Source organism: Balaenoptera borealis (assembly GCF_965194805.1).
Source record: "Balaenoptera borealis genome assembly, chromosome: 14".
NCBI classification, from domain to species: domain Eukaryota; kingdom Metazoa; phylum Chordata; class Mammalia; order Artiodactyla; family Balaenopteridae; genus Balaenoptera; species Balaenoptera borealis.
In genome coordinates, this window is record NC_138875.1 from 85,396,370 (window position 1) to 85,417,927 (window position 21,558).

Genomic DNA, 21,558 nt, shown 5'->3' on the forward strand with positions numbered 1-21,558 from the left:
ACTCTGGCTTTTAAAATGAACGCGGCCTCCTACTTTTTCGTGATCCTTTGCGTAGCGCGAAGGCGGCCGAAGGACTTAAGGCCCGTGGGCTGGGCAGAGATGCTGCGGCTGGGTTTGAGGGCGGGCGCTCTCTGCTGCTGGTCCAATCACGGCGCGCCGCTCCGCCAGACCGGCGGCCGATTGGTGGTTGCCATAGCTCCGGGTGTTCGCTTGACAAGATGGCGGAGAGTTAGCCGGAGCAGTGGCTTCGCGTCCCCGCGCTTCCAGGCTTCTAAGGCGGGCGCGGTCCTGCAGTGCAGGCCCAGCGAGACCCCAGGCATGCGTTTGCCGCCGCCGGTCCCTCTGCTCTTGGGGCTCCTCTTTCTGCAGAGCGTCTTGAGGCCTCTGGGGGGGGACCTGGGTGCGTAAGGCGGGGCAAGGGCCTGCAGGACCGGGGCTGAGGGAGGGGACGAGGCTTCTGAGGCCAAATTTGGGGCTCCTCCGGGACCTGCGGAAGACCCCGCCAAAGGAAGCCACCACCCAGCGTAGGCAGGGGCTCTGCAACTATTAACTCCACTTTGTCCCTTTTTCCCGCTAGTTTTCATGCCTCCTGTCATCCGCATGTCCGGCCCTGAAGTCAGCGCTTCCCTGGTTGGAGGCACCGAGGATGTGACCGTGTCCCTGACCCAGCTGCGGGACGAGATGGGTAAAGAGCCCGGCCCTTCCTGTGGGGAGGGAGGAGGTTGGGCCAGGTCCAGGCCGCCCAAGAAGCCTGGCCAGGTGGCATCCCCTGGGTCCCTTGCCGCTGTCCACTTCAAAGTCGGGATGGGGGCTACTGTGGAGCAGAGGACCGAAGGACAGGTTCAGTAAAAGCAAGCTTGAAATCTTACTAGTTAGCCTTCGCTGAGCTATCCGCTGTGCTTAAATGCATCACCTCATTTTCCTAATACGAACAGTAATACCTTTTAATCCGTTTAACAAATGAAGACACTGAAGTTCAGAGAGGTGGTCACTTGTCCAAAGTCACACAGCTTGTAAAGGGTCCAATCCTAGGCTCGGAAAGGGATTCCTGACTTAAGAGTGCACCCTCTTAGTGGCTGGGCAATAGTGCCTTGCATTCTAATCTTCTCTCCCGTAGGATTCTTGCCAGTTCCTGACTGCGGAGTGCTGAGCAATGAGACTGGAGACTGGAGTTTGACTGTCAGCCCCACTGTGGTAAGGCCAGAGGTGAAAACCTTTTGGGTAGCATCTTCGGAGGCCCACATCTGGTGTTCCTGCAGTGTTGTTCTCTCTCTCTCTTCTTTTTTTATTTTTTTATTTTTGGCTGCAACGAGCAGCTTGCGGGATCTTAGTTCCCCTACCAGGGGTTGATTGAACCTGGGGCCATGGCAGTGAAAGCCTAACCACTGGAGTGCCAGGGAACTCCCCCTGCAGTGTTCTCTCTCTCTTTTTCTTTTTAAGAACATACATTTATTTATTTATCTATCTATCTATCTATCTATCTTTGGCTGCGTTGGGTCTTCATTGTTGCACGCTGGCTTTCCCTAGCTGCGGCGAGCTTGGGCTACTCTTTGTTGTGGTGCGCGGGCTTCAGTAGTTGTGGCACACGGGCTCAGTAGTTGTGGCTCATGGGCTCTAGAGCGCAGGCTCAGTAGTTGTGGCGCACAGGCTTAGTTGCCCCGTGGCATATGAGATCTTCCCAGCCCAGGGATCGAACCCGTGTCCCCTGCATTGGCAGGTGGATTCTTAACCCCTGCGCCACCAGGGAAGCCCTGCAGCGTTCTCTTAATCGAACAAGATAGAGCTTTCTTGGGACTTCCCTGGCGGTCCAGTGGTTAAGACTCCTGCGCTTCCACTACAGGGGGCACGGGTTAGATCCCTGGTCCAGGAACTAAGATCCCACATCCCGCGCATCGCAAACAAGCAAACAGAAAGCTTTCTTAGCGCTTGGAACCACCATGAAACTGTGGACTATCAGATCTCATAGACGTCCATCCAACCCAGAGGTTCTTAGGGGTCCTTGGATGAGTTTCAAGAAGCCTGTGAACCCTCTGAAACTGTGTGTAAAATTATGCGTGTGTGCATTTTTTCTGGTGAGAGGGTTACCAGCTTCCATCAGATTATCAAATGGATTTGTGACTCAGCTTCATAAACCACTGATCTCACCCAACTCTGAGCTTATGTGTAAGGACACTCAAGCCTGGAGAGATGAAATATTTTCCATTTAATGAATGTTTTATTGAGTGCCCAGTATATGCAAAGCATCAACTCCGGAGATAAAGGATGAGAAAGACAACCTTTGCTTGCACCCCAGGAACCGGGACCTGTTTTTGTGGACTTTTTTGTGTGCATTTAATCTTCTGCTGGTAGGATGGTAAAGGTGCTAGACAAACTGAGTTACCTTATCAGACCTGTGTTCAGCTTTCTCTAAGCAGCCACAACTTGCTTGCTTTTATGTTCAGTTGAGGATTAGGAATCAGGGCTTGCATATTGCTGTAGGTTTACAGGGTAGAATTGAGCAGAGTGATGTCATCCTTACGTACAGTTCTTTTGTAAAATGAACGGAGGTTGATTGCGCGTTCCATCATGTGTTCTTATAATCATAGATGCTGTTTTGAGTCACTATAAAAAGTACAGCAATATTTCCCTTTCAGAATTCTTTGGAAGTGACTGTGAGGTTGAAGAGGGGTCTGCCCTCATGTTTGTCTAATGAGACCGATCCGTTCCCGGAGGCCCCGTGTATTGTCCAAACTCTTCTGGTTTCAGCCTCCCGTCATTCATCCTGTTTAGCACATCTACTCGTTCAAGTGGAAATTTATGCCAACTCCTCTCTGGCCCAAAATGCATCAGGCAAGTAAAGTCTCTGACTATCAAAACGTTTACTGCAAACATATTTTTTTTCTGGCCGCGCCACGCAGCATGTGGGATCTTAGTTCCCCGACCAGGGATGGAACCCGTGCCCACTGCGGTGGAAGCTCGGAGTCTCAACCGCTGGACCACCAGGGAAGTCCCTGCAAACATTGTTTGATTGTGTGTGCCATGCAATTTGTGTGCGTCAATCATGAGTGTGTCTTGCTTTCCTAAACTTATTTTCATTTTGTTTAATTTTCTTATCTTAAAAGTTCCCACTTTGTGTTATTTTAGTTAAGATTTATTGTATCTTGGGAATTCCCTGGTGGTCCAGTGGTTAGGGCTCAGTGCTTTCACTGCCACACGCCCGGGTTCAATCCCTGGTCAGGGAACTAAGATCCCACAAGCCGAGGCGCAGCCAAAAAGAAATAAAAAAATAAAAAAGATGTATTGTATTTTGATCTACTGTTTGTATCTTTGTAAGCTGTTTTAAATCCTTTTTGGGAGAAAGTAAAGTTTTTTTTCCTTGTATTGATTCCTGTGACTCCATCTCAAAACAAAACAGAAGGAAGGGAAAGACTGATGAATGAGTTTATAGAAAAACAGCAGATTTTCAGTGAATGCTTTTGACAGACAGCTGCCTTTCCCAGAGGCAACTTGCTTAATTATGCTTATAGGAGCACATTTTCCTCTCTTTAAGAACAAACAGAATAATAACGTACAATTTGCTGTTCTATACCTTTAAAAAGTAGTGTAAGTTAGAAAATTTTTTATAGGAATGCAAGTAAGTTCTCCTCATTCTTTTTCTGTTCTTTTTAATATAATATAATTCTTATATTCCTTTTAATAGCTGCATAGCATTCCCTTGTGTGGATACACCATTGTTTATTTGCTAAATAACCATTGTTTATTTAATTAAAAGTTTTCCAGCTTTTGATACTGTAACTAGTGCTACAGCAAATATCATTGTGCACATACATCTCTGGACATGAGAAAATGATTTTGTGTTACTCTCCCTTTCACATCACGGCAGTGTCCTAAGAACAGAAGATGTGCTGATGTTGAAGGGTCCACTTCGATAGGTGCCACCACCATGTCCCCTGTTGCCTGCGACAAACTCTAGCACCTCTTACCTTTATGGTCACCTGGGATGAAGGGAGAAGTGTTCCTCTTTAGTAGCAGAGGTCTGCCACTTTGAGACTCCCACAGTGCCGCTTCGCACATCACATCCTGTAACTGTGGTCCTCCTTGTGGTTTTGGAAGTTTAGAAGGATTAGATAAGTTACGGTAATGACATTCAGTGGGCTACTCTACCCTTAGTGTATTTGCTTGGAAAGATCTCCAAGATATATTACTAAATGCAAAAAGCAGGTGCAGATGGGTGCATATAGCATGGAATGAGAATATGTATATTTATATCTGCATAAGGAAATTGTGGAGGGGGACTCCCCTGGCAGTCCAGTGTTAGGACTCTGTCCTTCCACTGCAGGGGGCTCACCCATCCTTGATTGGGGAACTAAGATCCCACAAGCTGTGCGGTGCAGCCAAAACAACCCAAAAAACAAAAAAACCCAAAACTGACAGGAGGGCTTAATGGTAGCTATATCACTCAAGGCAGTGACTTTTTTTCTTTTAAAAAATATGCTTGGCTATATGTAGGTAATATTTCGGAATGTCTTTGTACAAATAGCCAAACTTAGGAAAATTAGAGTATCTGTATATTGGTCATTATGAGATGTCCACTCTGACCCACGAAGGTGTGAAAAATTTTGCACCCAGTCAGACAGAGTTCAGAACAAGAAAAAGGATGGAAGGACAGCCAGGAGGTAAGTGGTATGCCTGGTAACAAGGAAGGTAGCAAACAACGTCAGAGACATATAGATACATACATAAACGTCTGTCTATATATCACATAGCAAAACCCTATTCTAAAATGCCTTGCTTATGTCACACGGGTTTGATTAAACTGAGGGTCAGACCCTTACCCTTGTGACATGGTATGTTACTCGGACCTTCTTATTCTTTATTCCTTATAGCATAGAATGTATAATAGTTGTTCTTTAGATGCTTCAGCTGTTGTGTCATTGAAGTTGACTGTTACATAGAGTTTAAACAAATAATCGCTACATAGTTTTCCAACTATTAGTCTCTGGATTCCGAGTTAGGAGGCTGAAATGTAATATAATATATTCCTTTTCCGATCAATGTAAAGATTACTGATTTCCCCCACACCTGAACCAGAATCAGGATGTGAAAATTTGGATTCACAGTGTGGTGGGACTTGAGGTTGAGCGTGTAGCATAAATAAATGTGATCTTGTGGTCAGATGGCTTCCTGATAAGCTGTCTGAAATGTCACCTTGGCTTCAGTTTTATCTGCTGAAAGGGGTAATGAATTTGAAGTAAATGCTTAAAAGCAGTCTGTGTTATGAAAGGGATCGCTCAGTGTACTGAAAAATAAAAGCAGTGCATTACATTTATCTTAACTCGTAACTTTTAGTCACTTGGTTATCTTCAAGTTCAACTGTGACTTCTTTAATTCGTGTAACTGGCATATTTTCTTCTATTTGGGTTTTTGTTGGAGGAGTAGATACAAGCCTCAGTTATGCTCTATGCATAGCTCATTTCAGGGATTCTTCAATGTGGAATATTGGTAATGGTGGTTTGTAAAACAACGATTCAGCTTTCTTTGAATGTCAAAACTGTGGCAATGCTTTGTCAGTGTTTCACTGCTGAACTTCTCTGTTGTTTGTACTTTTCAGAGAACGTGACTGTTATTCCTAACCAGGTGTATCAGCCCCTCGGTCCTTGCCCTTGTAATTTAACAGCCGGAGCCTGTGACATTCGCTGCTGCTGTGACCAGGTATGGTCTTTCTGATTATTGGGCACGAAAGCTATGGTACCTGCTGGCATGTGAAGAGCACCAACAGTTCCCCATCAACTGCTTTTTAAAACCTTTTTAAAATACAAAACTAATGGGGACTTCCCTGGCGGTCCAGTGGTTAAGACTTTGCCTTCCAATGCAGGGGGTACGGGTTCGATTCCTGTTTGGGGAGCTAAGATCCCACATGCCTTTTGGCCAAGAAACCAAAATATAAAAACAAAAGCAATATTGTAACAAATTCAATAAAGACTTTAAAAATGGTCCGCATCAAAAAAAACAAAAAACAAAACTGAGATTGTATTTCGTGTTGCACATTGTTTTCAAATTGAGTATTTTCTTTTTTTTTTTTTTTGGCTGCATTGGGTTGTTAGTTGCGGCACACGGGCTCTCTCATTGAGGTGCATGGGCTCAGTAGTTGTGGTGCACGGGCTTAGTTGCCCCACGGCATGTGGGATCTTAGTTCCCCAACCACGGATCGAACCCACGTCCCTTGCATTGCAGGATGGATTCTTTACCACTGCACCAGGGAAGTCCTGAAATTGAGTATTTTCTTATCCAGCATGTTCAGCCTAGTTTATGGATGAAAAAAATGTATCTCTTTGGATAAAGTCCTGATTGTGATGATACTGGGAGATGGTTTTAATGTCTTATTTAGAAGCCTTTAAGAAAATATAAAAAGGAAAGAAAATACATTTTTTCAATGATTTTTAGTAAATTTATAGGGTTGTACAACTGTCAGGACAATCTAATTTTAGAACGTTTCCATCTCCCTCAAAAAAGAAACCTCATGTCCATTTGCAATCACTCCCATTCTTGCCCCTCATCCCCAGGCCACTTTTTTTTTTTTTTTCAGTTTTCACTAGAAATTAAGTTGGTTTATTTATTTATTGTGGTATAGTTGATTTACAATATTATGTAAGTTTCAGGTGTACAACATAATGATTCACAAATTTTTTTAAAAATTAATTTATTTTTGGCTGAGTTGGGTCTTCGTTGCTGCGCGCGGGCTTTTCTCTAGTTGCGGTGAGCGGGGGCTACTCTTCGTTGCGGTGCGCGGGCTTCTCATTGCAGTGGCTTCTCTTGTTGCGGAGCACGGGCTCTAGGCGGTGGGCTTCAGTAGTTGTGGCACGCGGGCTCTAGAGCGCAGGCTCAGTAGTTGTGGTGCATGGGCTTAGTTGCTCCGCGGCACGTGGGATCTTCCCGGGCCAGGTCTGGAACCTGTGTCCCCTGCGTTGGCAGGCGGATTCTTAACCACTGCGCCACCAGGGAAGCCCTGATTCACAATTTTTAAAGGTTATACTCCATTTATAGTTATTATAAAATATTGGCTATATTCCCTGTGCTGTATAGTATATCCTTGTAGCTTATTTATTTTATGCATAGTAGTTTGTGCCTCTTCATCCTCTACCCCTGTCTTGCCCCTCCCCACTTCCCTCTCCCCACTGGTAGCCACTAGTTTGTTCTCTGTATCTGTGTGTCTGCTTCTTTTTTGTTATATTCACTAGTTTGTTTTTCCAGGCCCCTATTAATCTACTTTCTGTCTCTGTGGGTTTGCCTCTTCTGGACATTGCATATAAATGGAATCCTACATTCTGTCTGTCCGGAGGATTTGTGTCTGGCTTCTTTCACTTAGCGTCACGCTTTCAAGGGTCACCCATGTTGTGGCATGCATCAGTGCTTCATTCCTTTTTATGGCTGAATCATATTCCATTGAATGGATATATCACATAGGGCTTAACCCATTTATCAGGTGGTGGACATTTGGATTGTTTTCACTTTTTGGCTATTATGAATAATACTTCTCTGAATATCTGTATACAAGTTTTTGTTTGGATGTGTGTTCCCATTTCTCTTGGTTATGTTACCTAGGAGTGGAATTGCTTTGTCATATGGTAACTGCCATGTTTAACCTTTTGAGGAACTGTTTTTCAAAGCGGCTACATCATTTCACATTCCCATTAGCAGTGTATAAGTGTTGCAATTTTCCATATTCTCACCAACAATTGTTAGAATAATCTTGATTATAGCCATCCTCGAGTGTGTGAAGTGGTATTTCATTGTGATTTTGATTTGTATTTCTCTAGTGGCAAATGATGTTGAACATCTTTTCATGGCTGTTTGTATATCTTCTCTGAAGAAATGTCTGTTGAGACCCTTTGCCCATTTTTCAATTGGATTGTCTTTTTGTTGTTAAATTATAAGAGTTCACTATACATTCTGGATACTAGTCCCTTATCTGATGTATGATTTGCAAAAAACTTCTCCTCTTGTGTAGGTTGTCCACTTTCTTGTTGGTGTCCTTTGAAGCCCAAAAGTTTTTTAATTTGATGAAGTCCAGTTTATCATTTTTTTCTTCCAGTTTTATTTAGATAGAATTGACCTCCAGCACTGTACAAGTTTAAGGTATACAGCATAATGATTTGACTTACATACATAATGAAGTGATTATCATGTTTGGTTTTTTTAAATTTTTATTTATTTATTTATTTATTTTTGGCTGTGTTGGGTCTTCATTTCTGTGAGAGGGCTTTCTCTAGTTGTGGCAAGAGGGGGCCACTCTTCATCGCATTGCGCGGGCCTCTCACTATCGCGGCCTCTCTTGTTGAGGAGCACAGGCTCCAGACGCGCAGGCTCAGTAATTGTGGCTCACGGGCCCAGTTGCTCCACGGCATGTGGGATCTTCCCAGACCAGGGCTCGAACCCGTGTTCCCTGCATTGGCAGGCAGACTCTCAACCACTGCGCCACCGGGGAAGCCCTATCATAAGTTTGATGAACATCCATCATCTCCTATAGATACAAAATTAAAGAAATAGAAAAAAAATTTTCCTTGTGATGAGAACTCTTAGGATTTGCTGTCTTAACAACGTTCATATGTAACCTACAGCGTGTTAATTATATTTCTCACGTTGTAGTTACATTCTTAGTACTTACTTATCTTATAACTGGAAGTTTGTGCCTTTTGACCACCTTCATCCAGTTCCCCCTCTCTCCACCCCACTTTTTTTGTTGTTGTTGTTGCTTGTGCTTTTGGTGTCATATCTTAGAAACCATTGGCCAATCCCAGGTCAAATACATATTTTTAATCCTTATTTTAGATTGAAGGAGAATAAGAGATGCAAAAGAGGCACATGTACGAGGACCCCAGTCACTCCCACTTTTGGATGAGTGCAGTTATTTATGTCATGGTTGGTTTTACAAAACGGAAAAGGAAAGCTTAGGGTCTATATTGGAACACTCATACTAGCAATTGTATTTCTAATAACAATCATGTTTAATTTTAAAAATACAGCACATCATAAATCTGTTCAGGTATCAACAGAAATGTCAAATGTATTCTCTCCCTCTTTCTTTCAGACTGCATCACTGTGCCCTGTTTCTAATTTCCTTCATGTTTGTTATATATGGTGTATATGTATACGTATAGCACTGACCACTGGAATCGTTTAGGATTCTGGGTCAGTGACATCTTCAGACAGCTTCAACTTACCTACCACTTTAGACATGATCAATTTTTAATTTGAATTGCCCTTGTTTAAAACAGTCGATCATTTACTTTTCTACCTTCAGTAAACAAGGGATTTAGAACGTATTTAACTTTTAGCTCTCTCAGTCCTTTGAGAAGCAAGGAAGAATACAGATGAGTAAATGAAAGCGTGAATAAAGTGACTTCTTGACATTAATTGGGTCGTGATATCACGACAGTGAGAGCTTCAAGGATTCTTATGGAATATGGACTGTCTGCCCTAACTCTAAATGTCCTTAGGTTTCTCTGGGCTAGGGATTTGAATGGTGATGACAACTGAAAATTCTCCATTTGTTGTCTATTCCATATTATCTTTTCTTTTTCTCATCTTGTTTTTTATTTGTGTGGCATATCTTTGGTCCCCAGTTAAGACGTGATTTCCTTGAAGGTTTGAAGTTCCTGACTTGGAGGCTTGTAGGGCACTGACTAAAATTTTAGCACGATTTTACTTCCTGTGAGCGCAAAGCACCCTTAGCCTGAATGCAGGCTGTGTTTGTTTCTGCTTCCTCGGCGGGGTCCTGCTGGCCTCAAGCCGCATGTTCATCACACTGGCCAGGAGATCCTGATGGCGGGCACAGGGGAAACTTTCCTCTTTTCACTTCTCCTTTACATCTTCTTTCCAGGAATGCTCATCAGATTTAACAGCGCTGTTCAGGGAGTCCTGTTTCCCCGGCGTTTTTGGAGGAGACGTTAATCCTCCCTTTGATCAGCTCTGCTCCGTTCAGATGGCACGTGGAGTCCCTGAATGGTTTCCGTTCCTGTGTGTGCAGCTTGCCAACTCGCCTTTCCTCGGGTACTTTTATCACGGTTCCGTGTAAGTGTCCAAGGGGCTGCCCAGGAGAGGGCCATGCGCCCAGGTGGCCCTAGAATATGGGCCACGTCCTTCTCAGGACCTCTCCAGAGACTCCATGCTTCAATTCCTCCATTCTAGATTCAGTTCTAGATTTCAGTTAGTAAGTTTATTTTGTGTTAAGTATTTGAAAGAATTGGAAAAGAAATTGATTCACTGAATCAATTGAATCACCGAAAAGAAATTGATTGACACCACAGATAGTCAATAGTGATTCTCTGGGTTGGCGGAAAGAGTGTGGGCTCATGGGGGACTTTAACTTTCTTTTACATTTCTGTCTTGTTGAAATTTTACAACTTTATTATTATTATTATTATTGAAGTAAAATTCATGGAACATAAAATTAACCATTAACTACTTTAAAGTGTACAGTTCAGTGGCATTTAGTACAAATATTATTTTTATAATTAAAAAAACAAAGAAAAAATTTAAAAGAACTGTTTTTAGCACATTAGTGATGGTTTCTCTCATTGATTTGCAGTTCCTCTGGACAACATGCTTCCTTTGACATGTATTTGCATACTGATCTAAAAGACTTTTCAGACTTTGGTTACAAACAAGGAGATCCAGTTATGACTGTAGATAAGGCATATTTTACTATTCCGCAGGTAATCATTTCAATTTTAATATGCTAGAGGCTTTTCTCATTTTCCCCTTCCTCTTGTTAATTTAACTCATATTACTCTAAAAAAAAAATCGCTTCCTAAGTTACTTATTTTTCTCCTATGGACTTTTCAGGCACTCAACTATTTAAGGCCTCTGGATTTTTTTTTTCCTTTTAATAGTCACTCTTTTTTTTTTTTTTAATTTTTATTTATTTATTTATTTTTGGCTGTGTTGGGTCTTCGTTGCTGCGTGCGGGCTTTCTCTAGTTGTGGCGAGTGGGGGCTACTGTTCGTTGTGGTGCATGGGCTTCTCATTGTGGTGGCTTCTCTTGTTGCGGAGCACAGGCTCTAGGCACGCGCGCTTCAGTAGTTGTGGCGCAGGGGCTTAGTTGCTCCGCGGCATGTGGGATCTTCCCCGATCAGGGCTCGAACCTGTGTCCCCTGCACTGGCAGGCGAATTCTTAACCACTGCGCCCCAAATAGTCACTCTTAATCTGTCTTTGCTAAATCTCAGAGTGAACTTACTAAATAAAGCCAAAAGACTTTCTAGAAATTTCCATGGAAGTAACTGTCGTTTTTCACTTCTATTAATTTAATAGCCAATTTCTAGTAAGCTATAAATATTTTAAAATTTGTATTTGTTTATTTTTTATTGAAATATATTTGGCTTACAATGTTGTGTTAAATATTTAATATAATATAGAATTTTGAAAAATATTTTAAGACTATAGAGTTTTATGTGAAATCTTTATTTTTTTTTAAGTTCAAAATTAGGAAAAAATATGGGAAGAAAACATGGGAGGCTAAACTATTTCTCTTTACTATCCATAGGAATCTATTTTTATTTATTTATTTGTTTTTAAATTTATTTATTTTTGGCTGCATTGGGTCTTTGTTGCTGCACGCGGGCTTTCTCTAGTTGCGGTGAGTGAGGCTTCTCCTCATTGCAGTGCGCAGGCTTCTCATTGCGGTGGCGTCTCTTGTTCTGGAGCACGGGCTCTAGGCACACGGGCTTCAGTAGTTGTGGCTCGCGGGCCCTAGAGCGCAGGCTCAGTAGTTGTGGTGCACGGGCTTAGTTGCTCCGTGGTATGTGGGATTTTCCCGGACCAGAGCTTGAACTCGTGTCCCCTGCATTGGCTGGCGGATTCCTAACCACTGCACCACCAGGGAAGTCCCCATTTTTATTTTTTTTTATTTATTTTTTTGGCCTCGCCGCTCGGCTTGTGGGATCTTAGTTCCCCGCCTAGGGATTGAACCCAGGCCCTCAACAGTGAAAGTGCAGAGTCCTAAACCACTGGACCATCAGGGAGTTCCCAGAATCCATTTTTATGGTTTTAACAAAAATCTGGTTGTAATGAGGGGGAGAACATGAAATTGAGTATAATCATGTTTCTGCAAAGTAAATGATGCAGGGCAGGGAATTTTGTTTAGCAACTATACTTACTGTGACCCCTCAGCCAGTGGCTTCCAGACTTTGCGTAGCAAGGCAGCTAGACATTTCACTAAAGTCGGTCAATTAGTCAGTGCCCTAGCCTTTGCTGAAGGTAACCCGGCAGTAGGAGCCGGCTGCAAAAAGAGTACTTTTACAAGACACTGATCTCTTTTTTATGATTAGAAGGGAGGTCGTAAACCTGTCGGGATTTCCCCTGGCCCTCAGGTATCCCTGGCTGGGCAGTGCATGCAGAATGCCCCGGTGGCCTTCCTTCAGAATCTTGATGTTCAGTGCGTTACTAGCCTGGAGGCGTACCCAGAACGAGACAGAACCACCAACGTGAAGGTAAAGAATGGCACTATGGGAGGTAAGTGACGTTCGTTCAAAATAAGAACACACACCTGAGTGTTGAGATAAACTCTGATCTCACTTCTACTGGGTCAACTTAGAATAATATTTCACCTGCCAACTGAGGAAGGTGTTTTCTTTGGAAAAAGTTCAGTGCCATAAGACAGCATATTGCATATCTGTTCTTTTTTTAAAAAATCGAGCTAAAATTCTCATAACACAGAATTAACCATTTTAATGTGTACAGTTCAGTGGCATTTAGTACACGCACAGTGTTGTGCAACCATCACCTCTACCTAGTTCCAAAGCATTCTCACCACCCCAGAGGGAGGCCCTGCACCCATTTAACAGTTCTCCCCCTTCTCCCTCCACCCTGAGCCCTGGCAGCCACTCTGTGGATTTGCCTGTTCTGGACACTTCATATAAATGGACTCATACAATATGTGGCCTTTTGTGACTGGCTTCTTTCACTCAGCACCATGTTTTTGAGACTCATCCGCACCGTAGCATGGATCAAAACCTCATTCCTTTTTTTTTGAATTTTATTTTATTTATTTTTTTATACAGCAGGTTCTTACTAGTCATCAATTGTATACACATCAGTGTATACATGTCAGTCCCAATCGCCCAATTCATCACACCACCATCCCCACCCCCCCACCCCCCCCGCCGCTTTCCCCCCTTGGTGTCCATACGTTTGTTCTCTACATCTATGTCTCAACTTCTGCCCTGCAAACCGGTTCATCTGTACCATTTTTCTAAAAACCTCATTCCTTTTTATGGCCAAATGATATTCCATCATACGAATATACTACACTTTGTTACCATTTATTAGTTAACGGACATTTGGGTCGTTTCCAGCTTTGGGTTATTGTGAATAATGCTTCTGTGAACGCTTGTGTTCAAGTGTCTGTGTGGACACACGTTCTCACTTCCCTTGGGTGGATACCTAGCCGTGGAATTGCTGAGTCACAAGGTAATTTCTGAGGAACTGCCAAGCTGGTTTCCACAGTGACTGTACCATTTTACGTTCCAGACCAGCAGCGTGCTGCATGTTGGTTCTTACACAAGAGTGACTCTCCAGATTATTTTCACTGACCTTTGAGATTCTCCTTCTCAGTTATAATTAGATGCCAAGAATAGTGGGATTCCCATTTGATGGCGTTTGGGGAGTTGGGGGGAGCTGAGTAGTTGGCATACAGGGCGGGCACAGTTACCGTATTTGCTTGGCAAGCTTTCATTCTCATAGATAAGTGTGATCATGTTAGGTCATGTACTCCTGTGGAAGTTCATTTATGTATCTTTTCAGGCATAGTTACACCAAAAGTAATCTATGAGGAAGCAACTGACCTAGACAGATTCATCACCAATACAGGTATTTTAATGTTACACTTTTATATCATTTCTATGGGAATATATGTCATTTCTTGCATGTAATATGTAGTCCCAGGGTAAAATACACTTTTATTGAGAATCTTAGGAGGTTCACAACCATTAGAAAGACATCCCACTACCATTTTGCTTGTTCCGTGTTCTGTCTTGCCTTTTTGGGGTAACATCTGTGACCTGAGCCAGACCCTTCACAGTCCTGGATGACGTGGGTTCCAGGGTCCCTCCTCATTCTCACGGCCTGTGGACCTTTTCTTAAATGTTTTTCAGAGAGTTAAAGAGTTCTTTAGGACCTAGCATTTTCACTTCTTTCTTGCTCTTCTTTTTCTGATCATTAAACTTTGCATTTGTGAGGCAGCCAAATAAGGTACGTAGAGTTTGGCCGATATTTCCAGGACTTTGTTTTTAATGAAGGATATGACTAGTGGTTCTTTTCAACGTGCTGTAATTCTAGAACTTATTATTTACTTCATCGGATATTAGTACAATGTAGTAGTGAACTATACAGCAGGCCCCTGCTCTTAAAAAGCTGACATTCTGTAATCTTTCATTTAACAAACATTCTTCCAAGCATGTGCTCTGCATCAAGCTATGAGCTGGGGACCAGGGATGCTGAACTGAAAAGGACAGAGCTCACTCAGGATATGGGGATGGTATAGAGAAGGTGGCTAATGCTGACTTGGGCAGAGGACTGGGGAAGGCTTCCGGAGGAAGTAATGACCCTGCTGTGTAAGGGAATTGGGTAGGCAGGGCAGGGGTGGGGTGTGGGGGGAAGGCCACCCAGGCAGAGAAAACCACCAACTTGAGCCCAAAGAAGGTCTTTAATTTTTTTTTTGAAGGTCTTTAATTTATGAAAGTATTCTTTTTTTTTTTTTTTTTTTTGCAGAAACACTTTTAAGTACTGGATCAGCCCCCAGGAATGTGAATGTGGAAGAACATTATATTTTCAGATGGAATAATAATACAATCAGTGAAATAAATGTCAAAATCATTAGGGCAGAAATTAATGCCCACCAGAAAGGTAACTTTGTGGAGGGCAGCGAGAATGCTTTCAGTTTAAAATATTTTCTCCTTTCTTCATGATTTTCATAATTATAACAGATAAACTAATTCAGACTTGTTTTTCCTATTTGTATTTATGATTTAATCAGAAAACAGTATTTTTTTTTTTTTTTTGCATGTCAAAATGCAATTATAAGGTAAAGAAAACACTATGGGGGATAATTTCTTTTCCTAGTGATGTGGTGACATATTTTTACTTTGTTTTATTTCTAGGAATCATGACACAGAGATTTACAGTGAAATTTTTAAGCTATAACAGTGGTAATGAAAAGGAATTGTCTGGAAATCCAGGTGAGATAGTATATGTCAATCACTGATCTTACAAACATATTTTAGTTCAACACTCCTGTGCTATAAGGATGATTATAAATAACTCCACCTTTAGTTTGTGACTCTGACTTTTTTCTTTTTCTTTTGTGATACTGTATTCTTTTCCTGATAACAGCTTAATTTTTAACATAAAGTGTTGTATATTTTAACAAGTTGTTGTAAACCTAAAACATCCTCTCTCTTTAGCCACTGGTCTTTTTTTTTTTTTTTTAATTGATGTATAGTTACAATGTTGTGTTAGTTTCTGGTGTACAGCAAAGTGACCCAGTTATACACATTTATATATACTCCCCCTCATATTCTTTTCCATTATGGTCTGTCACAAGACACTGAATATAGTTCCCTGTGCTACACAGTAGGTCCCTGTTGCTTATCTTATATATATAATAGTTTGTATCTGCTAATCTCAAACTCCTAATTTATCCCTCCCTCCCCCTCTCTTTTTTTTTTGGCTGTGCTGTGCGGCCTGTGGGATCTTAGTTGCCCCACCAGGGATCGAACCCACACCCTCAGCAGTGAAAGCACAGAGTCCTAACCACTGGATCTCCAGGGAACTCTCGTCTTTTGAAAAAGAAAGTAAGGCATTTAAAGCATTAGTAAGGGGGACTTCCCCAGTGGTCCAGTGGTTAGGACTCCACACTCTCACTGCCAGGGCCCAGATTTGATCCCTGGCTGGGGAACTAAGATCCCGCAAGCCACACAGCATGGCCAAAAAATAAAAAAATAAAGTGTTGGTAAAATTAATTTTTAAAGAAATAAGCTGCAGATGATGGGTTCCTAACCTGGAATCTGTGGAGAGACTTCCCGGGGACTGTGAACTCCTGGTCATGTTGCGCATTTTGTATTTACGTGCAAATATATCACCACCCGGGTTGTCATGTATTTGTTTATTTCTTTTGTTCACTGCTGCCTCCTCAGGGCCTAAACCAGTATGTGGACTGCACTGTTGGTACTCTAGCCACTAGCCCCACGTAGCTGCTGGGCACCTGAAATGTGGCCAGTGTCATATGTGGAAATAGTAATATTTTGTATATATTGGGTGGAATAAAATACATTATTCAAATTAACTTCACCTATTTCTTTTTTTTTTTAATTAATTAATTTTTTTTGGCTGCGTTGGGTCTTCAGTGCTGCACGTGGGCTTTCTCTAGTTGTGGCAAGTGGGGGCTACTCTTCGTTGTGATGCGTGGGCTTCTCTTCGTGGTGGCTTCTCTTGTTGTGGAGCACGGGCTCTCGGCGCGTGGGCTTCAGTAGTTGCAGCACATGGGCTCAGTAGTTGTGGCTCGCGGGCTCTAGAGCGCAGGCTCAGTAGTTATGGCGCACCGGCTTAGTTGCTCCACGGCATGTGGGATCTTCCCGGACCAGGGCTCGAACCTGTGTCCCCGGATTCTTAACCACTGCGCCACCAGGGAAGTCCCTAATTTCACCTATTTCTTTTTCTCTTTTTTAATGGGGCTACTAGAAAAAAATTTAATTTCTAAAAAATTCTAAAGATACATATTATTCTAAAATCAAATATGAGGTTTGCATTATATTTCTATGGGACAACTGTGGCTTAGACCATAGTAGGTGTTCAGTAAATACTTGTTGGATAAACCTATCATCGTTTCTTAAAAAAATTTCTCCGTCCTTTTGCTATCCTTTTTTTTTTTTGCCACCCTGCATGGCCCCGGGATCCTAGTTCCCTGACGAGGGATTGAACCTGGGCCCTGGCAGTGAAAGCGCTAAGTCCTAACCACTGGACCACCAGGGAATTCCCTTACTATTCTTCAACAGGCAGTAATTAATCATGAAGGAACAACTTTTTTACTTTTAAATAAGTTTTTATTTTGCATGATCTTCAATACTTATATATACTGATTTAATCATACACGACCCATTTTATATATATATATATTTTTTCTTTTAAATAGGATTTTAATGTACTTATTAATGTGGCGCTTGGGATTTATTGTTGGCTTTAAAAGTGGGCTCCTGGAATTTAAGGGTTTTCATTTCACTGACTTAATTTGACAAGATTTCTGAGAAACACCATCAGAATATGTGAAAAATGTTGACACTGTCATCAAAAAAGAATAAATTAAGAGCCAGAACTGATCAGGCAGTGAAACAGCTTGAATAGATACAGCCACTGTCTCTAGCGCTTTCTGAGTCAGGACGGGGTTTTCAGAGGACTATATGCCATGGGCCCTGTCCTCAAGGAATTCACTCTCTCATTTGGAATGACAGCACCAAGTTACAGGAAACAACAGTGAACAATCCAAGATAATTAATAAACGGGTGAGGGACTTCGGGACAGTTACTCCAGGATTCAGAGGAGTAGAACGTTGACCGCTCTCCCGGACTTTGCATCACTAAGGAGCAGTGTTGAGTGCCCAGCGCCTGCCAGGTTCCGTTCTCAGTGCTGGAGGAAAAGCAGTGAGCGAGTCAGAGCCCTGCCCCTGGCGGGTTTCCACGCAGGGCTGCGAGGAGGAAATTGCGCCTTGAGAAGCAGATAATTGGAAAGGGTGCTGGGGACAGGAATAACCTGGGGGAAGCCAAGGAGGAAGGCGTGAGCGTGACGTGTACGCGGGCAGGGTCAGACCTGTGGCCAGAGGGGAGGCCTCTGGTTCAGGAACGGTGGGGCGTCGTGCTGGAAACACAGACACCATGCATGAACCTCAATTGCATCCCAGTTTGTAAAAACAGCGATAAAACACATTTTTGGAGGGGACCTAGGAGGAAATATGAGTATGAACTGGATATGATATGATTATAAGGGATTATTATTAATTTTCTTAGGAGAAATACTGGCATCATGGTGATGTAGGGGAATGTTTTTTGTTTGTTTGTTTGTTTGTTTGTTTTCCTTTTTGGCTGCACCCCTTGGCTTGTGGGATCTTAGTTCTCCGACCAGGGATTGAACCCGAGACCACGGCAGGGAAGGTGCGGAGTCCTAACCACTCGACCGCCAGCGAATTCCCTGTAGGGGAATGTTCTTAATTTTGGGAGATGTGTGATGGAGGTTCTAGGGGTGAGGTGTCATGATGTCTACAACTTATTTTCACGTGGTCCTGCCCCTCCCCTCCAATGTATATGCTTTTATAATAGATAAGACATATATGGCTAAATATTAACAGTTGTTGATTTTAGGTGGTGGCTGTATTGAGTGAGGCTCACTTTCAACTTTTCTGTACTTGTGAACTTTTTCATATTAAAAAGGTGGAGGGACTTCCCTGGTGGCGCAGTGGTTAAGAATCCGCCTGCCATGGGGCTTCCCTGGTGGCGCAGTGGTTGAGAATCTGCCTGTCAATGCAGGGGACACAGGTTCGAGCCCTGGCCTGGGGGGATCCCACATGCCGCGGAGCAACTAGGCCCGTGAGCCACAATTACTGAGCCTGCGCGTCTGGAGCCTGTGCTCCGCAACAAGAGAGGCCGCGATAGTGAGAGGCCCGCGCACCGCGATGAAGAGTGGCCCCCGCTCGCCACAACTAGGGAGGGCCCTCGCGCAGAAACGAAGACCCAACACAGCCAAAATAAATAAATAAATAAATAATTAAAAAAAAAAAAAGGAATGAAGATACATTAGTATTAAAAAAAAAAAAGAATCCACCTGCCAATGCAGGGGACATGGGTTCGATCCCTGGTCTGGGAAGATCCCACATGCCACGGAGCAACTAAGCCCGTGAGCCACAACTACTGAGCCCACGTGCCACAACTACTGAAGCCCACGCACCTAGAGCCTGTGCTCCACAACAAGAGAAGCCACCACAGTGAGAAGCCCGCGCGCCGCAACGAAGAGTAGCCCCCACTCACCGCAACTAGAGAAAGCCCGCACGCAGCAACGAAGATCCAAGTCAAAAATAAATAAATAAATAAGAAAAGAAAAGCACTTGATGACATTAAAATTAAACAACAAAAAAAAGGTGGAAACAATAAACTGGATTACTAGGAGATGGATGGGAATAGGATCTAAAGAAGATCTTGAGGTTGAATTGGTTTACTTGGCAAATCGTTCCCTGAGAAGGTAACTTTGGTTTAAGTTTCCCTCACGAGCCCCTGTGATAAGTGGTATTAATCACTCAGCAAGTATGCATGAACCGGCCTGCCCAGCAGCTAATTGCTCTCCAGGGTGAGAGGTCCAAGACCAACTCCTGCCTGCTTTTCACTTTTCAGATTTTTACTTTAAAAATGTGTTCCAAAAAAATCACATGGACATCTTTGTTTTAGAATCTGATTCAGTGACAACTGAATCACTTTGCTGTACACCAGAAACTAACACAACATTATAATCAACTATACTTCAGTAAAAAACCAAACCAAACCAAAAACAAATGAAGGTGACGTCCTTTTTCTCGAGGGTATTCTGAAAAAGCTTTGCCTGCATATTTCCTTTCATTGTGGATTCCTCCTTTCCGTGATTTGATGAGGTAGCGCCTGTTGCGTTAAAATAACTTTAGAGGGAAAGGTGCTCACTCTCCTGTGTTGTTTGTCTAGGTTACCAACTTGGCAAGCCTGTTCGAGCTCTAAACACCAACAGGATGAACAATGTCACGACTTTACACCTTTGGCAATCCGGTAATCTGGTTTGGTAATATGATTAGCTCTCTGGTGAACTAGAATTGGAAATATTACCATATTTTGAATCTGATTAAGGAGCCAATTACTTTAAAGCCCAGTTTGTTCATTTAGCTTGGGGGTGGTTGTTTTCCATGCTTCTGCAGCTTTCTTTGCTTTCGTTCTTTCTTTTTTTTTTTTTTTTTGTAAAAAATGTTCACATTGTTTGCACTGGAAGTGCTGGTTTTTAGTAATAGAGATTTAAGTATGAAAATGGCTGGAGAGTCCATTGTCTTTGTAGTCATTGATTAGCCCAAGATAGTGCTAATCGGAGAAATGAGAATAGTTTCATTCCAAACTATGGAAAATCTTTGCAACAGTGGTAATTACCCACATCTGCCAGAAGGCATTAAATTTCAGGTTCAGAATAAACCCTTGATCCTGTCCAGCTATTTCGATACAGAAAGATGCCTTTTGTTCAGCTTTCAAAGGATTAGAGTAACAATGACCTCAGTTCTCGAAAATTGGAAACTTCATTTCTTTTCTGTTTTAAAATTAATTAATTTATTTTTGGTTGCGTTGGGTCTTCGTTGCTGCGTGCGGGGTTTTCTCTAGTTGCGGCGAGCAGGGGCTACTCTTCGTTGCGGTGCGCGGGCTTCTCATTGCGGTGGCTTCTCTTGTTGCGGAGCACGGGGTCTAAGCACACGGGCTTAAGTAGTTGTGGCACGAGAGTTCAGTAGTTGTGGCTCGTGGGCTTAGTTGCTCCGTGGCATGTGGGATATTCCCGGACCAGGGCTCGAACCCATGTCCCCTGCATTGGCAGGCAGACTCTTAACCACTGTGCCACCAGGGAAGTCCCTGGAAACTATTTATGCTTTTTGTTCTCTCTCTGTTTTTTAAGAAAAACTTTAACGTAAATATTTTACTTACTTTTATTTTGTAAAAATAGGAGGATAATCTTTTTATTTTATAGCTGGAAGGGGTTTGTGTATATCAGCAACTTTCAAACCCATTTTATTTGGAGAAAATGCAATATCTGGGTGCCTTTTAGAAGTTGGAATTAATGAAAACTGTACTCAGCTCAGGTGAGTGTCTCACTGATGAATTTATCTACATTTTGAGTGGTTTGCTTAAATTTAATTCACATGAATACTAACAACAACATGAATGTGAAAAATTTCAGTCTGAATAAAAACTTATGTAAAAGTGATAGTAAACAATACAAACTTCCAATACAATTTAGAGTTGATTCAAACATCAATATAAGTGAAAATAGACATTCTTGGGACTAAAGCTATTTCATCCATATTTATGCAAATTTCTCTGGGAAGTTTGTTCACATCGTTGGAACCCCATGCTTCTAGAAATAGAAAAAGGGCTGGAGCCAAGTATAATCAGTGATTAACATTTAAAGAATTCTTAAGCTGTGTTACATGATGTATAAAGAATTTTCCACTTAATTATCTGGGTGGCATTTGGAAAATTTATGGATATGCATATGCATTCTTTTTTTTTTAATTGAGGTAAAATTCATACAACATAATCATTTTAAAGTGAATAGTTCAGTGGCATTTAGTACATTCATAATGTTGTGCAACCACCACCTCTATTGAGTTCCAGAACATTTTCATCTCTGCAAAATGAAACCTGTACCTTTTAGTAGTCACTCCCGATTCCTCCCTCCCCTCAGCTCTGGCAACAGGCAATCTGCATTCTGTCTCTATGGATTTACCTACTCTGAATATTTCATGTAAATGGAATCATACACTA

At 42.3% G+C, this 21,558-nt stretch overlaps 1 protein-coding gene across 2 annotated transcripts in view; it reads left to right on the forward strand.

The window, feature by feature from the left end:
• The window catches only part of TCTN2 (tectonic family member 2), a 28,481-nt gene continuing 6,923 nt past the window's right edge, over positions 1-21,558 (forward strand). Inside the window, exons 1-13 of one of the 2 annotated variants that reach the window (XM_082354004.1) lie at positions 1-400; positions 578-685; positions 1,118-1,194; positions 2,634-2,829; positions 5,591-5,691; positions 9,860-10,050; positions 10,568-10,694; positions 12,349-12,490; positions 13,781-13,846; positions 14,747-14,881; positions 15,136-15,213; positions 19,729-19,809; positions 20,762-20,873. In XM_082354004.1, coding sequence (XP_082210130.1) covers positions 16-400; positions 578-685; positions 1,118-1,194; positions 2,634-2,829; positions 5,591-5,691; positions 9,860-10,050; positions 10,568-10,694; positions 12,349-12,490; positions 13,781-13,846; positions 14,747-14,881; positions 15,136-15,213; positions 19,729-19,809; positions 20,762-20,873 — 1,799 coding nt within the window. In that variant the 5' untranslated portion in view covers positions 1-15. The remainder of the gene's footprint in view (positions 401-577; positions 686-1,117; positions 1,195-2,633; positions 2,830-5,590; positions 5,692-9,859; positions 10,051-10,567; positions 10,695-12,348; positions 12,491-13,780; positions 13,847-14,746; positions 14,882-15,135; positions 15,214-19,728; positions 19,810-20,761; positions 20,874-21,558) is intronic. The other variant, XM_082354005.1, reaches the window with a different exon arrangement.